The following is a 15929-nucleotide window of genomic DNA, read 5'->3' as shown; positions in this document are numbered from 1 at the left end:
CACACCAGAGCACCACGAGTGCTCGTAAAGCCGTGCCAGGCAATGACCTCAGCTAATTCCCTTGAGGAAACCAACATTGTATACACCAAGGAGATAAATTGTAACATTTTTCCGTCATGGTAGCCCTGTTGGATTCTAAGATGGCTCCACATTTTGCTCTTGGCCACAGCAGCTGCCAGGTCCCTGGAGGCAGAATTGCAGAACACCTGGTATAATAACGCACAGTCCTAATGTTCGATCAGGCATTGTATTACAAAGCAAGTGAACTTGTGTGGGCTTAGCCAGAAGAGACTAAAGGAGTAATCGTTTGACTGGGAGGCTGCCATATCATCATGGTTTACCTAACAGGAATTTGTTGCATCTCCCTGCTTCAGAACTTGAAGACTGTTGGACAGAAAGCAGATTATTTTCAGAAAACACTGCTACGAACATAAAGGAAAATTGTACAACACTGCTAGCAGAGTACACAAAATAACATTCAAAGCAATATGGCATATTTTGATAAATGAATTCATTGTGTGGTTGTCCAGTTCAAGCAAAGGATTAGATGATGCTGTTGTTGACCAGCTTTCCAGTAGCATAGCTGTTGCATTCAGAAACGATGACTGCGAAGAGGGAAGGAATGTGATGAAAGAACTGTTAGTGCACTTGCTAATGACTGTCACTCTACTTCCAGAATGTGTGGACGAACGCTCCCATTAAGGTAAATCCAAGTACTGAATAAACTATTTGGAAGTAATCATTACTCTCTTGTGCTTCATCAGGGCTGAATGTGAAGGAACCTGTCATGAGCATTTATGTGCCTTTGAAGAAATGCTTCTGCTGATAGCTGTGCATGATCATGCCAGTTACACAAAATGGGGTCCAGTATATCTTGCATGTATGAAGGATTTAGAAAATTTTGTTCTTATGGTGTATTCTGAGTTTGTGGAAGGAGATTCAGGGTCAAGTCATCTCCTATTTGTAAACATGTCAACTGACCAGGCAATAGTGTATGTTAACAAGGTTTGCAAAATGCTGGTGGCATAGTAAGCACAATAAATCAGCTAGAGAACGATAGGAGCTGAACTGCAATTAAGGAGTCACCTAACTGAGACAGTAAATCAAATGTTTGGGATCAATAAAACAATATATTTCCATCAGAACAAAAGACAAAGAACACAACTGAAATGAGATTACAATGATGTCATGTTGTTACGAGGGCAGTTTAAAAGGCTCCGCTTGTTTAAGGTTTCCAGCAATGAGCTATTATGCATTTCTGCAGGAGATGTTGTGCCAAAAGATACTGCATTAGACATTCTGAATGCATGAGACAAAGGAAGAGAAATCGTGAACACCATTATCCAGGAATGTCTTACTGCAGATACTACTGAGAGCTGCTATGCAAGTATATCCAAAGCATAACTGAAAACCTTTAAGGATGTAAAATCAACTATAGGACAGTGCAGCAAAATGAAACAGACAGAATGCGAAGGAGATCCAGCAAAGGCTACTTGCAATGGTTGCAGTAGGTAGAAGGTTTGATGCTCACTCCCTCCTACAGCAGAAACGGGATACCCTCTGTCACTTTAAACCTGACAAATCACTCAACATGGTCGACAAAGCAGCCTTGTCATGGATCTTGGTTGGAGATAAAGCAGGAACTGGTCTGCCAGAAGCTACATCCGAGAAATCAGCTGCTATTATCACTGGCATGGCTCTTGTACAGAGACTAGGAAAGCTGGAAACTGCATGAACATTTGGAGATTTGACCAATTCCTTTGTGCAGCAAGTGTTTGCTGATTATGCCAGCACACGCGATTGAGCTGACTTTGTCTTCAGTTGCTACATACCACCCTCCATTAACGCAGGCACAAAAATATTAAGGGCTCAAACTACCAGCAGATCTCTTCCAGTACCAGCATCATGGGATAGTTTCATATCCTTACCAGCAAACAAAGAAAACCTAGTTAATTTTCTAGGTGAAGACCTTGTTAAGCAATCATGCCAATGTTTCCAAAATGAATGAATGCTCATTGTTGGTAGTTTTGCTGATGGAAAAGCAGAGCACTCTGGCTCATCTGACATTTCCCAAGTGTATTCATATCAAGAAGAGGAAGACACAAGGATGCTCTCGCATGGTGAACATGCAGTCAGTCAGGGATACTCCTCTCTAGTATTCCCCTGCGATAACACAGACATATCGGTCCTTCTTTTATGGCATAAACTTTCATCCAAGTTTTGGATGAAGAGAACCAACCCAGTAAGATCCATTCCAGTTCATGATATTGTGTCAGAATTGCCTAAGCCAGTCCTTGCATCTCTAATTGGTGTCCGCAGCGTCACTGGTTGTGACACTGTCAGCTCTTTTAGCTGGTCACACTAAGAAAACTGCTTGGAAAATGTTCGTTCAACATCCACATCTATTGGCAGGTCTAGGAAGTAGGCCTGATGTTAATAAGGATTTGTGCAGTTGTGCAGAAAAATAGTTTTTTGTGTTGCTGTACAAGTTGTCAACATCTTTGACAACCCTTCTGGATGTAGGGTGAAATTATTCCATTAAGGAAAAGCTCTGAATAAACTTTCACCTACATACAATTCCCTTGTGCACCATGTACATACAGGCAATTATCAAAGTCTTAGTTGGCAAAGTGCGCTTGAACCTAATCCACCATTGCCATCACCTGACCAGCATGGTTGGCAAGTTGCAAATGATGGTTATATACCTATCATAAAAACACTTGAACCATTACTATCAGAATACCTTCAGATAATGAGCTGCAAGTACAAGACGAAATGCCAGGGACCAGCGTACTTGGGCAAGCCAGTTAATGCTCCCTGCACTCCTGGCTGCGACTGCTGTGAGACAACATGTTGCAATCCATATTTAACCATGGGGATTCGAAACAGATTCAGAAACAGATTCAAGTGATAAAGAGCGTTAAAAAACTGTAATTATCCATTGTATTAATATTATACTGTTGTATTACCATTGGATTAGACTATTGCATCTTCCTATTTAAAAACCCCAGAATTCTCTGATTAAAATCCAAAAATTTGTGTTTTTCCATGATTAACATTAAATGTTACTAATATATAGGTATCAGTTAAACAAAATGTTTTATTTGTATATTTACAATTTTTAAAGCAGTATGGAAGCCTGCCAGTGCCTCAATCATTATAATAAAAAAATTATAAATACCTACATATTTTGGCATTTGATTATGATTTTTTTTTTATCATGGAAAAGTAGAGTTGCTCCGGCCCCCTTTGCTCACAGAACACGGGTCCAGCTGCGGCTGTGCCCCCTCCCACTCCCTGCTGCTTTGTGGCACTGAGCAGCCTTGATATGTCAGTGTCCCTCACTCCTGACCCGCAGCCCCTGCCTACCCCCATCTTGCTGCCCACCCATACACCCTAGTCCTGACCCCCACCAGCCCTCCTGGCTCTCCTCACAAGCCCCCCTGAGCTCAGGCAGTGTCACCTGCATCCCCTGCCCTGCTCCTGCCTGCCCTGGCAGCATGACCCGCACCCAACCCACAGGGCCCTCTCCCAGCTCTGGCAGCGCCCCTTATTCCTGACCTGCAGCCCCCTGCCCCCCCCGAGCCCCGCTGGCGGGTTCCCCTAGCTGCCCTCCATCCCCAGCCCCCTAGTGTGTGGTGGAGGGACCCATTGCCCCAATGTATGCCACTAGCTCCTGGTGGCTGGGGGGCAAAAACTGCAGTTTTAAATAGGCTGTGGTTTTTGCCTCCTGACTGCTCAGCAGCAAATGGCAGGACACAAAGACCATGGTCTATTTAAAACAGTGGTTTTTGCCTCCCAGCCATCTGGAGTGAGTGGCATGTGTCAGGGCCAAAGGGCTAGTCTGCCAGTCAGTAGCGTGGGGCACGTGGGGAGAACTCCAAAATTAAAGGAGCTACTGCGCCATGAGCTGTGCTGTGATTTAAATCAGGTGTGAGGGAGACGTGTGGGGGGGGGCACAATGGGGGGAGGCACAACTCTGTGCTGCTCCTGCCCCACTGCTGCCAGGTCCTGGCTCTGGCTGGGCTGCAGCCTCCTAGCAGCCCTCCCCACCCAACCTCATGAGCCGCCCATTGAACCTCCTAAGAGCCTTCTGGCCACTGTAACAGCCCCCCAGGAACTCTCTAGCAGCCTCCCCACTTGGCCCCCAGCAGGAGTGCAGCAGGGTGGGGAGTCCCAAGCCCTGCAGAGGGCAGCCCACATCATCCCCCTGCCTGTGGGTGTCAGGGAGGGGGATGGGCAGCCATGCCCTGGCTCTGGCTAGGCTATAGCCCCGTGCCCTGCACCCTGCTGTTGGTGCAGAAATTTGAAGGGGCGTGTACCCATCCCCACATCTCCCCTGCATGTTGCCGGTGGACTTACCTGCATGGAGCTACTCCCACCATCCTCCCTGTCTATATTGTTGCATGTAGTACACCTACCCCACAGCCTCCGATTACCGTCCCCCTGCTGCTCCCAGTCCCAAGCAGTTGCTTGCAGGTTGGAACTGTTCCAGCCTGCAAGGGGAAATCTGTTGGGGGGTCTTCTGCTTTAAAGGGGAAAATCTTGTTGGAGGGAGGGGGGGAGGGTTGTGTTTTTCCACACGAAACAAAATCCGGATCCTTGCTAATAATGAACAAAACTGTAAATTCATGGCAGCCATGTTGGAGTCCAATATGGCTACCATGACAGAATGTTATAATTGATCTTGGTTCATGCAATGTTGGTTTTGTCATTGGAATATTTTCTAACCCTACTGGGGGCTGAAATATTAACCAAAACATGAATTCACAGTGACCATCTTAGATATGGCAACTACCCTCACTATTTGCCAGATTGGCAACATGACTTTTCTGACACAAGTAGATCACCTCTACCTGAACCATGCTATTGCCGCTTGTGGCAATGAGTTGCCTACAGGGCAACACCTTTACCCTTTTTTTCTTACCCTACTAATAGCAAATTAGTGAGCTAGGAAGAAGGCAATCAAAAATGCTTAAAAACAGAGACCTAGTTTTACTACTGCTTCGGGCTTGATCACATCTCCATCTGGACATGTTGTATGGATTGTTCTTCTGAATAATCCCTGAGTTATGCTGTTATTTTTACTGTAAGTGACAGGAACTTAAAAGGTGTTTTAAAACATCTGTCTCAGTGTTAAGTTTGTGCACTTTATGTGCTTGATGGTACTTTGTAGTAGTTGTCAACAATGTTCCCTCTAAGGAGTAGTGGTCTGTGAGCATACTGCTGCTTTGGTCCCAGAGCTGGCGGAGCCTGTGGTGGCAGGAGCCGCTCTTCCCCCATCCCTGTGCCCTGCAAATGAGCTGCTCACAGCTCCATCCCATGCCCTGCACTGGCTGGGGAACTACTCCACTCCCCAGCCCTGATGCCATGTGCCTCCTCACTCCCCGAAGCGATGCAAGGGTGCGTAGCAATTCCCTTGAGCTGGGGGAGCCCGCAGAGCAGTTCCCTGGAGCGGGCAGAGCCCATGCCAGCCCTAGCCCCCGTCCCTGTCCCCGCCGCTTCTCATGGAGGAGCTGGTGCCTGCCCTGCATGAGGAGTGAGGAGCTTACCTTTGGTAAGTGTTCGACACCGGCCCTGGTGCCTCTGCTGCACTCTGGGCCCAGCTCCTCTCTGGGTGGGTGTGCACCATTAAAATGTTCGTGCGCAGCAAGGTTTTTAATTGTGCACGGCCATGCATGCGCACGGCTTAGAGGGAACACTGATTGTCAGTGTACTGGTTTGCTGAGTGCTGTCCCTCAAGTCTCGAGAGATATTTGCCAGGCGTGATACTGGCTGAGCTAGAGCTGAGTGAGCAGAGAGCAGGAGGTTTTTGCTTAAAGAAACAGAGGGAGGAGAAAGGATGAGTCTGTTTGATGGGGTTGGCTTTGGGCTCATCCAAAGACCCTTCCAAGCACATGTCCTGAGCAGAGGAAGCCTTATACATTTCTTTAAATTTAGGGATTTTGTTTAAATGTCAGGCTATACTGTTGAAGGGTGTTCTGTCAAAATACTACTTTCATCTGAGGAGAAAAGTACATTTTCATCTGAAATTTGGTTTTTGTTCATACCCTGTCATTTGCTTTCCAGTCCATTTTTTTTGTTATGTTTAAAAAACAGGCCCAAAAGCCTCTAATTCTGAGCTCCAGCGAGTTCATAAAGTGGGAATCATGCTTTTGTGTCTGGACTAGTTCTGCCTGATATCAGTAATTTACTTTGCAGTGCTTTTGTCTCAACCCTTTTCAGTCCAGATGTTTTTTCTGTAGTTAAGTAACTCTTAGCATTTGGTGTCAAATATGGATTTTATCTCACCTCAGGGTTCTGCATGTATTCCTTAAAACTCTGCCATAACCATTTCCACATTGGGCTGCATAGACCACCCCATACCTATTTATATATTTTTTTTTCCTTTGTTAGATGCTGTGAATTCTCTCCTGTGAAGATTACTTATATACCATGAAGGAACTAGGACCTGTCTGGAGAGTGCTTGCATCTTCTACAACAGAGTTCACCAGAGCAAAGGTGGCACCTAAATATGAATGGTAACAACTGGACTGCTTGAAGATCATACTCAACTACTCAGCTAAGCTGTAAATGCAGAGGAAAATTAATTATTGGAGCAGCCAGGAAAGTGCTTATCCTTGAGCTTGTTGGAGCCTGGAGCATGCAGCTGTTATGGATGGTGGAAAGGACTCCTTGAGGGCTCTCACTCAGCAAAGGGGGCAAACTCAAGTTGTGTCTGCTGCTTCACCACTCTTCCCACACTCTCAGTCACACTAAATCCAAGCTGAGCTCTGTGAGCTGATGGATGAACTAGATGATGATTTTAAGGAACTTCGTGCCAACCTGTTGAGTAGGGTGAACAAAAAGAGAGGAGATGCTGAGGGAGAGAGGAAGGTTCCGAACAGGACAAGGGACACGGCAGCAAGGAGTAAGTTAAAAAAGTCCAAGCCAGCGGCGAAGAGCCAAAGCCAACCAGGAATGATGATGACCTGGCCAGAATGCTTGGACCCCCACAGGCAGGCACTAACACCCAAAAAGGAAGGTGGACCTCTGATCTGTGGAAGTGAAGGGACTGCTTTAGAAGATGGATGTGGAGGCCATCTCCCCACCATTCCATTGAACACTACAGCAGCTAACTGTAACCAGAACAGCCTGGCAGGTAACTCTTCATCTCCTTTCCTCGTTCTGAAATATATCTAGTAGAGAATAGCCTGGAGCAGTGTATTTCTTTTAAGCACATAGCCTTTGAGCAGGAAAACAGGTTATGCACTTACCCAGAGAATGCACTTACCAGAACTTACTGAATGTAAACACTGCTCATGAAGGATAGAGCACTGTCCTTTTCAAGGGTTCTCATAGCCAGTTTCATGGCTGCTATTAGAAACCTTGAAATGAGGAGAGATGACTGGAGATAGTGTCACAGCTGCTATCTCCCCTTGTTTTCAAGGCTTCTAGTAACATGCCTCTGAGAGCTGCTTTCCCTTTACTGTTTCTAGCACCAATTTTGCAGTTGAACACAGTAAAATTACATTACCAAGTAGACAGCGGGGCTGAAGGATGCTTAGGCACCTGAGGGGTTTCTACACATAACTGACATGCAAGTAATCAGTGTTTGTTCTGATGTAACCAAGAGACAGACAGTTGGGATTGGCTTTGTAGTTAAGCAAATTATGCACTTAGCCGGTACACACACAAGTAAAGTATATGGTACTGGAAAGACTCTAGTATTCATAGATTTCATAGACATTAGGGCTGCAAGGGACCTCGGAATATCATTGAGTCCAGCCCCCTGCCCAAGGGGCAAGAAGTCAGCTGGGGTCATAGGATCCCAGCAAGATAAGCATCCAAATTTATCTTGAAGACATTCAATGTAGGTGCTTGAACCACCTCTGGTGGCAGGCTATTCCAGATCTTGGGGGGCTCGGACAGTGAAGAAATTCTTCCTTATGTCCAGCCTGAAACAGTCTTGCAGGAGTTTATAACCATTTGACCTTGTCATCCCTTGGGGTGCTCTGGTGAACAATTGTTCGCCCAGATCCTGGTGAACACCCCGATAAACTTATCGGTGGCCATCAGATCACCCCTGAGCCTGCGCTTTTCCAGGCTAAAGAGTCCCATAGTTCTCAGCCTGTCATCGTAGGTCAACAGAGGTCTTTTGAAGTTCAAGTGGAGCAGTGTATGGGGCAGTCCAGGAAGCTCTTGTTGTGCATTTGCTAACTCTGGAGGTATGATCCCCTGTACTTTGGTAATTGGGCTGAAGCTTCTGAGAGTGCTTGGTAGCTCCATTCTGTGGTGGGACAGGCCTCCTCAGTCAGGTGAAGTGTAGAGACAGGATGATTCGCCCGGGTGATGACTGGCAGTGTTTTACTGACGTGTTGGCCTGGCAGCTTCCTCTGCCTGTTGCATCCTATTTCCCATCCAAAAACCCTTCATTCCTGCTGCTCAGTGTCCCTGGGCTCCATGACTGGTAGAGTTTGAGAGTCAGATTCTGACGTGGTGGAATTTGCAGGAGGCAAGATGATGGACTGGGATTCATATGACTGGGGTTCTGTTTCTTGCTCTGTTGACCTCAGGCAAGTCACTTACCCTCTTTGTGTTTTTCTCCACTTGTAAGATAAGGAGGTCAGTGTCATTAACCTTAGCAAAGCACCTCTGATTGAAAGTGCTAAGTAAGAGCTAGGGTTATGATGATGACTATGTGTGCGCTGAAATTGTGCACCTCTTTCATACAGAATCAGCATGGTGTGAAATCAAACATTGCTCAGACTGCTGCTGATGGGGGCAAAGCTGCATTGGTAAGGCAGATGTGCAAAACCTAGAGGGCGCTAATCACTAGGACTGTTTTTATTTTCTCACTAGACTGTGTCCTGAATAGCAGCTCCCAAACAACGTCATCCTTTCCTGCTGCAGGAGAACCAGAAGCCTCAGTCTCATCCCCTTCAAAGACATTGCTGGTTTCAGGATCCAGGGTCCGGGTAACAGAGTTGGTGTTGGAAAGGATGCAGCAGTTTAAGCGAGTAGCCCCAGAACAACTGAAACACACTTCTGACAAGAGCTTGCTAGAGCCTGTAGCTGATGAGAAGGTTCCTGATGCAAACCAGGGGAAGAATGAGCTGGGGAATGGTATGTCCTGTTATCCAGAGAAGGAGTGTGATCTAGTGGGTAGAGTGGCATACTAATAGATAGCTCATAATTCCTGGGCCTTAGTCCTAGCTCTGCCAATGGCTTGCTGTGTGACCTTGATTAGTTCACTTAGCCTTGCTTTCCCTCTTTGGCTGCCTGAACTTTCCTCACAGGATTGTTATAATGTGTAGTTACTGTATTTGCCATAGCATTAGATCCATGAGGGGATGGTACTAATTTAAAGGTTTCTGGGAAGCAAAAATTCTCTTCAGAGTCATTTCCCCCCTTATCTTTCCCAGGTAGCAATAGCACTAAACACTAATAGTGCATAAGCCTTATGTAGTAATTTTGATCAATAGATCTCAAAGTATTTAAAGTGAACTAGTCAGTTCTGTGCAATTTTTTTGTGTGGGACCATTCCAAACCAAGTTTATCTGGGCTCTCTGTGGAAATTAAAGTATCCTTGGGTTTTACATGAGAGCCCTGGTTTGTCCAAGCAGCCATAGTGAAAGTTCACTGTCTCCTCTGCTGTAATTCATTAGCTACTTGCTACCGTCTGCTCCAGAGGTGACTGTATTTCAGTGGTGCTGTGAGGATTACTTTGCAAAATATTATGAGATGCTTTAGAATTGGAGGTACCAGAGAAAGTTCAAACTTAAATTTTATGTACTATTTTAATAAAATAGTAATTTTTGCATATAACAAATCCTGGTCTTTTATAACAAGAGCTTAGTGATCTGTTTGAAACAATCTCTGTTTCATCCTAGGAGTCAACCCAGATCTGCCAACAATGGAACAAGACGTTGCTCTGGCATTGACTCTCCAGCAGGAGTTCAAACAGGAAGTTCCTAGAAGTCTGGAAGAGTCAGGATTATTTTTTTGTCAAATCTGTCAGAAGGACCTCTCAGCCATGAACTCAACACGACGGGAGCAACATGTTAACAGGTAAAAGGCACCCTCTCTTGCCTCCTATGCTAGACACCCCTAGCTTAGCTGTTATAGAAAGGGTAAAAGCTGAGGCTGTGATTAACCTTCCAAATGTAAAGAAACAGAAGCTCCTGCAGGGACACAAAAAGAACTGACTTCCTTGTGCCGTGATTCTCCCTGGTGCATTTGCCATATTTAACAAAGTTCAAACTGCACCAGGTGGAGGTGCACTGATACATTGGTCCGATATCAGATTGGCACTGATATAAAGAAAATTGACTGGATCAGAAATCGGCTTTTTTTGCCTGATGTGGCTAATCATGTGGCTGATAAATGACCTGTGCATGCGCACAGCCACAGTACAGCATGTAGGCAGCGAGGAGCACAGCCCAACAGCATGGAGAGCTGTATCTGGCTGGTAAGTCTGTTGTGGTGGAAAGGGAGGGGGAAGGGAAGGGGCGCAGGGGAGGGACAGATCAAGGCCCCCACAGTGAGGGGGAGGGAGTGGGGCTGGGCCTGGGGCTGGAGCAGGTGCTGCCCAGCTGGAGCAGGGCAGGGCAGGGCATGGGACTGAGTTGCAGCTTGTCCAGGGGGTGCAAGAAGGGAGGTGGGGTGGCAGTTTCTGCTGCTGCATGCACCCCAGGAGGGCATGGGGAGGTGTGCCCCCCAAATCTGTGAAGGGCAAGGGTGGGCTGCTGCTGCAGGCTGGGGCCAGGGCTGCGCCGGGCTGGGCTTGGGGCAGGCATCAGCACTGGGAAGGAGGGTTGGGGGGCTTATGGCAAATTCTGAGGTGGCTGCATCCCCCCCCATAACTCCCCTCCCAGCGCCATTGCCATGCACCCCGAGCGCAGCCTGGCCCAGCTCCTTGCTGGAAAGAGCCCAATGCTGCCCCGGCCCCAGCCCACAGCAGCAACCCACCCTGTCCCACCCCATCCTGCATGCAAATTGGGGGCATACGCCCCCTGTGTCCTCATGGGGTGTGCACAGTGGCAGGAGCTGTCCCCATGTCCCCTGGACGAGCCGCGGCTCTGTCCCATGCCCTGCCCCACCCCAGCTAGGCAGCAACTACCCCAGCCCCACTCCCTCTCTCACCGCAGGGGCTTTGATTTGCCCCCCACACACACACCTGTTCCCTGCCCTACCCCCTCCTCTTCCACCACAACAGACTTACCAGCTGGACACTGCTTTTGGAGCTGCGAGCCTGCGTATTGGAAATCAGATAGGTATTGGCCGTTATGCCTCCTTAAAAATTGGCTATCGATATTGGCCCCAAAAATCTCTATTGGTGCACCCCTAGTACCAGGACATGCACTTACCTGAAGCAGCAGTATTTTGAGGACAGGAGAAGAGATTACTTCTTTCAGAGGCTGATTTTTGTTGAATGGTGGCTTCAGAAATTGATCAGGCTTTTGGGCTGTTAGAACTTTCCTTGAGAAAAAGATTATGTGATGAGACAATGATCTAATCAAAAGCAGATGCAGGCATACATTAAGTATATTTTTAACATGCCCCATGACATTATAACCTCTGCGTACATGTTTTCTGTCATTTTTAGCTCATAGCTCCTAGAGGGGGGAGGGATTTGCAGGTGTGTTAGACTGTTTTTTTCTCCTCAGGTATAAGATCTAATTGTACCAGCTCTTCTTCAATGTGGTTTAAAGGCATTCATGTAGGTGGATTATAACATACTAATAAGAGCAGCCCCTGCTGCCTTCCACAGGTGTCTAGATGAAACGGAGAAATCACAGGTGTCCTCCTCCAATATCGCACGTGTCCCTGAGTGTCCCATCTGTGGGAAGCAATTCCAGATACCCAAAAGTCGAGCCAGTCACTTGAAACACTGTGCTGTCAAGATGCAGGTCCCTCCCCAGCTGCTTCTCCAGGCAGTGAAGTTGCAAGCTTCATCCCTCAGTGAGATCCTTCCTCCAGCACCCAGGTGAGGTGAAGCAAATAAGAGATATTAGTTGCTTCCTTTAGTTTGAGAGATATTGACCCCACCCACACATGTGAACTCTGTACAGATCCAAGGAGAGTGCACACAGTGCCTGGGCTGGGAATCCAGAGGAAAGCAGGCAGGCCCAAAACCCAGCCACTTATTTGGAGAAGGTGTTTGAATTGAAGAGAGCACATTGAAGGCAATCATGGTGATGAATTTGATAGAGCAGTTCACTAATGAACCAATAGAGATGAAACAAGGATTAAATAGTCTTGCACTAATATGTTGGAAGTCAAAGATACACTAGCTGAGGTGGTAACGAAAGCTGAATGGTCTTTTTGAGTTTTTTAGATTTACTGGAGCTTATGCTTTATGCTAGTTCTCCTCAGCATCCTGACTTCCAAAGCTTCAGTTATTTGGCTCATGGCTATGTCAGGGAATGCACACCCTGTACATTGACAAAAGTAGGGAATATATGTAAGAATTAGGGACATAAGGGTTTCCTAATCCTGGAACCAGGAATTTCTCTAAGTAGAATAGCTGGAGGGTATAGCATACCTTGTCTCTGGTCCAGTTAATTAAAAAATGTTGCCTATTGTATTTCAGCACTCAAGTCAGCAGGTCAAAGCGAAAAGGTGGCTCCAAAGAGCAGGCAAAAAAAAAGCCAAAGATGTCCAAGGCAGAAACTGCGGATGAGGACGTGCTGGTTGCCATGGCAATGTCCCGATCTCTGCAGGAGCATGAAAAGCAGAAACAAGAGGAATCTGTAACAGGTGGTAAACCGGAGAGCGCTCTGCCAATCAAGTGGAAGCCAGGATCAAGTAGGTGCTGATGTGACTGAGTAGCCAGCAATTAGAGGACCAAACAGTCTGCCCTGGGCCAAAAATGTACTAACATGCATGTGGATGGCCACCCTACCTTTAAATTGTTTACCCTATCAGTGCTTAAGCCACTGATTCTCACCCATGATCCTTTGAATGGTGGTGGAAAGTATGAGGAGATGAACAGAGCTGCTGTGATTTGCACTTTGGAATCAGCTTGGGTACTAGAAGCTTGGTTAACTTTGTTAGTGCCATGCTCTGCCTGGGATAATTAGCCTTGCTGAGAAGTAGAGTATATTAACTTAGGTGAATGGCTGAACAACATGGCTTGGCTGTTTCTGGTACCCAAGCTAGCTCAGGTATCTCTGCATGGTTTTGCATTGTGCTATGTGGAGATACCAAGAGAGGTAAACAGTGAAATCTGCTGCCTGGGGCTGTAATTTTTTTCAGCAGCCAGGGCCCCCAGCTGATCATTGCATTGGCAGTTTGACATACAACTGGGAGATGGTTGTAACATCTATAAAATAGAGCAGATTGCATAGCAAGTTAGGGCTTAGAGAAATACCCAGTATGTTGCAAAACAGTGCACACTAGCAGCTCTAGTCCCTGGCTGCTGTTTTTCTGTAATTAAGATGCCATTGGCCTCAGGTGGTCTTGTAGCGCTCTGCCTATAGACTGCATTTTGGCTTCTTGCACCTGCAGCTTTAGGAGGAACTGCTGTGCCATGCCCCTGTACACGGTTCTGTAGGTTATCTCGGATTTTATGTCTCTTTTTTTTTTTAAGAGAAAAAAAGTCGTAAGAAGCTGTCCCTTGCACCTCCACCGTTGTTACTTCAAGATCCAGAAACATCCTGTAAACAGATTCAAGACCGGGTGGCCATGCTGCTCACTGAGGACGTGGAATTCTCCTGTACCCCTCCACTCCCCTTCAGCAGGATTCTGGAGGATGAGCCAGAGAAAACAGAGTGGCTTCTGCCATTGCCCAAAGATAAGCGCTGCATTTTGTGGGAGTTTAGTGCTTTGACTGGACCCTGTGACCCTGAAACTTTCTACGCAGCAGGATTAACCCCTCCAATTTTACCTTGTAAACCTGTGCAGGTGAGGAGTCCTATTCCTTTTCTCTACTATTCACTCACATCCAGGTGTTCACCCACATCTAGGTGTTCCTTTCCACCTTGGGCATTGCCACCTTCACCCCTGTCTTTGCATAGCCAGACCTTGTGTTCTTGAACTTTCAATTTGGAAATCTCCTTTTGGAACTAAAGACAAGGCACCTGAAGCTCAGTGTAGATTGTTTTTTCTTTTACATTTCAGAAAGTGAAGCTACGTAAGAATGAAGGGTTGTGAGTTGAGGGCTTCTCACCTATTCGCAGTGAACCTAGCTGAGGTTCACTTGATTGATTTTTCTCTTGCTATATCTTCTGTCTACCTGAATAATGGTTCCAGAGCATATGGAGCTAGACTGTTCTCAGTTGTGACAGATGACAAAACAGGGAGAAGTGATCTTGGGTTGCAGCAAGGGAGGTTTAGGTTGAATATTAGGGAAAAACTTTCTCACTAGGAGGATGGTGAAGCGGTGGAACAGATTACCTAGAGGTGGTGGAGTTTCCATCCTTTGAGGTTTTTGAGGCCTGGTTTGACAGAGCCCTGGCTGGAATGATGTAGTTGGGGATGGTCCTGCTTTGAGCAGGAGGTTGGACTAGATGACCTCCTGAGGTCCTTTCCAACCCTAATTTTCTATGATTCTGTTTAATCATCCAGCCTGGGATTAGGTTACAGCTTTGTTTTGTGAATAAATATATATTTCAGTAAAAATATGGCAAACATGCTTAAAGTACAGCACTCAAATGTCAGCTTTGCCAAATCTAAGGTTGCTCCCATGACCTTCACTCTGCCCTTGGCCCAGTACGTGTTAGAATACAATAATTAAATCTCATAGTAATTTTGTCACAGGTCCCCCGTCTATTTTGTGGCACATTATTTAGTTAAATGATGCACAGAACCAGAGAGAACTCCTTCAGAGCTCTCTCATATTTCATACTTATCCCCCAAGAGGGATAATTTCACTTTTCTTCCTTTCACTTGTGCATCACCTTGAGTTTAATCCAACCACTGAGCCATTCCTGAGCTATGTGAACACTTAAGACAAGAACCAGTTTATTGTTTCCCTCTTCAGAGTCAGAAGTCAGAGACTGTTTTTTCATTGATGGGATCTGACCAACCACAGCTAATCCAACAACAGCCTGTCATCAGCCATCCTACTCCTGCAGAACTTGGGAACAAGCTTTCTGATGAACCTCAAACTGGCCCCTGTGAGGACAGCCCCAGCCGCAAGGATGTTCAGATTCTGCAGGACTTGATTGAGCTGGCTGGGGAAGGACTCACTCTCACCCAGTGGAACCATGATGTTCACCTCTCCCATACAGAGGAGCAATCAAGTAAGTGTTGGCAGTTTTGGTCTGTACTTCTACACTGATTGTATTGAATCACATTAGCCAAGGAGAACTGTGCCTGCTCAGTCTGGCACAAGCAATAGCACGTGCACCCCCTGAGAGCTTCAGTGCGCCTCCTGACAGGCCGCGTTCGCCACTTAAGCAATGGGCGGGGGGACAGGCAGGAGCGTTGGTGGGCCCCACCCCGCCCCATGAGTGCCAGCCGGGGAGTGGGCTTCGCAGTTGGCCACAGGGGGACCCTTCCCCTCCAGGCTTTGACTGGCTGCTGGAGGGGGGCACGTGCCCCCCCCCAACTAAGGTGGCACCAGTCACCCATGGGCATAAGAGAGGCTAGGCCAGCATCTGCAGAGAGTACTGCTAGCTGTTGCTCTTCCCACTGGTTCCTGAGGCCCTGGTCCTTGTTCTCCATCACCTGCCAGTTTTTGACACATTTATCTAGGCTTAGGTCTGGAGCTCCTGGGGCTGCTGCTGCTACTGTTTAGAGTCAGCAGCAGTGCAGTGAGTATTGGTCAGGAGCCAGGGCTAGGGTCTAAGATTGGGTGCTAACGTGAGTTTGGGACCCAGATGGGGGAAGGGCAGCAGTGAAGGTCAGGGATGGGGGGCATGGGCAGCAGTAGGGGTCAGGTATTGTGGGGGGATGGGCACCAGTGTGGGTCAGCTCGTCACTGCACACTGTGGAGAGGGGCG

At 47.0% G+C, this 15929-nt stretch overlaps 1 protein-coding gene across 1 annotated transcript in view; it reads left to right on the top strand.

The window, feature by feature from the left end:
• Positions 1–15929, top strand: part of SLX4 (SLX4 structure-specific endonuclease subunit) — a 47813-nt gene that overhangs the window by 7516 nt on the left and 24368 nt on the right. Inside the window, exons 2-8 of the mRNA XM_019507548.1 lie at positions 6397–7141; positions 8842–9105; positions 9873–10050; positions 11753–11968; positions 12575–12789; positions 13574–13887; positions 14966–15227. Coding sequence (XP_019363093.1) covers positions 6784–7141; positions 8842–9105; positions 9873–10050; positions 11753–11968; positions 12575–12789; positions 13574–13887; positions 14966–15227 — 1807 coding nt within the window. The 5' untranslated portion in view covers positions 6397–6783. The remainder of the gene's footprint in view (positions 1–6396; positions 7142–8841; positions 9106–9872; positions 10051–11752; positions 11969–12574; positions 12790–13573; positions 13888–14965; positions 15228–15929) is intronic.

The sequence above is a fragment of the Gavialis gangeticus genome, unplaced genomic scaffold (genome assembly GCF_001723915.1).
Source record: "Gavialis gangeticus isolate Ggan-Ray unplaced genomic scaffold, GavGan_comp1, whole genome shotgun sequence".
Classification (NCBI taxonomy): Eukaryota; Metazoa; Chordata; order Crocodylia; family Gavialidae; genus Gavialis; species Gavialis gangeticus.
This window is presented reverse-complemented; position numbering and strand designations above follow the sequence as displayed.